Source organism: Octopus bimaculoides, chromosome 3, assembly GCF_001194135.2.
Source record: "Octopus bimaculoides isolate UCB-OBI-ISO-001 chromosome 3, ASM119413v2, whole genome shotgun sequence".
NCBI lineage: Eukaryota > Metazoa > Mollusca > Cephalopoda > Octopoda > Octopodidae > Octopus > Octopus bimaculoides.
Window position 1 is genome coordinate 46,757,651 of NC_068983.1, and position 1,213 is coordinate 46,758,863.

The window sequence follows — 1,213 nt, forward strand, 5'->3', positions numbered from 1 at the left end:
TATATATATATATATATATATATATATATATATATATATATGTATATATATATGTATATATATATATGTATGTGTGTGTATATGTTTGTGTGTCTGTGTTTGCCCCCCCCAACATCGCTTGATGTCTGTGTTTATATCTCAGTAACTAAGCGGTTCAGCAAAAGGGAGCTGATAGAATAAGTACTAGGCTTACAAAGAATAAGTCCTGGGGTCGATTTGCTCGACTAAAGGCGGTGCTCCAGCAAGGCCACAGTCAAATGACTAAAACAAGTAAAAGAGTAAATCCAAGAGAATGTGACAAGGTAGCTGTTTGCTATCCAAGAAAAAAAGGAGTTCCAGGAATGCTTCCATCAGAGGAAAGGATGTTGGATAAAGTGTGTAGATTTAGAAGGGGTCTACTCCAAAGCAAATGAAATGTCAAATTTATATGTGTTGTAGTTTTCTGTTTTTTAGTATCAGTCCCGATACATTTTGATCAGTCTGTGTATTTGCTTTACGGAAATATTCTAATGACAGTTTCTTTAAAAAGAAATATATTCTTTGACTAAACTAATCTTCTTTGATAAACTGAAATTATTTGAATGATCTTTATTTTACAGAAACATTCTGAGAACATTTTCACAAATGCTCACCCAGTGTCGTCATTCAGCTAATGGGAAGATTCTTGTCTTTATTGATGGACTCGATCTGTTTGATAGCATCTATCAGCCTCAGAATTTGACTTGGTTGACTGAAATCCCAGAGGTAAACTTGTCCTTAGTAAATATATAACCATTTATTGAACGAACAACTTATTTATCTTATGACATTTCTTTCAAGCACAGTCTCTGGTGGCCTTTCTCAAAATTGATTAATTTTTATAAAAACGTCTGCGAGCAATAGTTTTATACTTCAGTATTTTAGAGAGTAAATTCAGAACAAATACATGTATACACCACACATCCACATGCACACACGCAAGCGCGCACACACGGTTTTTAAAAAAAACTTTATAGCGTTCTGTTCATCATTATACACATCCATCACATTCTGTTCAAATGATGAGATTGGTTTCTTTCTTTCTTTCCCTGATGAGAAGATTACATTATTTTATACCATTTTATTCCTTTGGAATAATACCAATGTTGTCTTTGAAACATATGTCGGAAGTAAAAGAACTTGAATAACACCTGCGTTTAACTCCATTTACCTATATATATATATATATATATAT

The 1,213-nt window shown here is 32.7% G+C and overlaps 1 protein-coding gene across 1 annotated transcript in view; it reads left to right on the forward strand.

The window, feature by feature from the left end:
- The window catches only part of LOC106875605 (telomerase protein component 1), a 214,501-nt gene that overhangs the window by 76,727 nt on the left and 136,561 nt on the right, over window positions 1–1,213 (forward strand). The window contains exon 28 of the mRNA XM_052966744.1: window positions 600–744. Coding sequence (XP_052822704.1) covers window positions 600–744 — 145 coding nt within the window. The remainder of the gene's footprint in view (window positions 1–599; window positions 745–1,213) is intronic.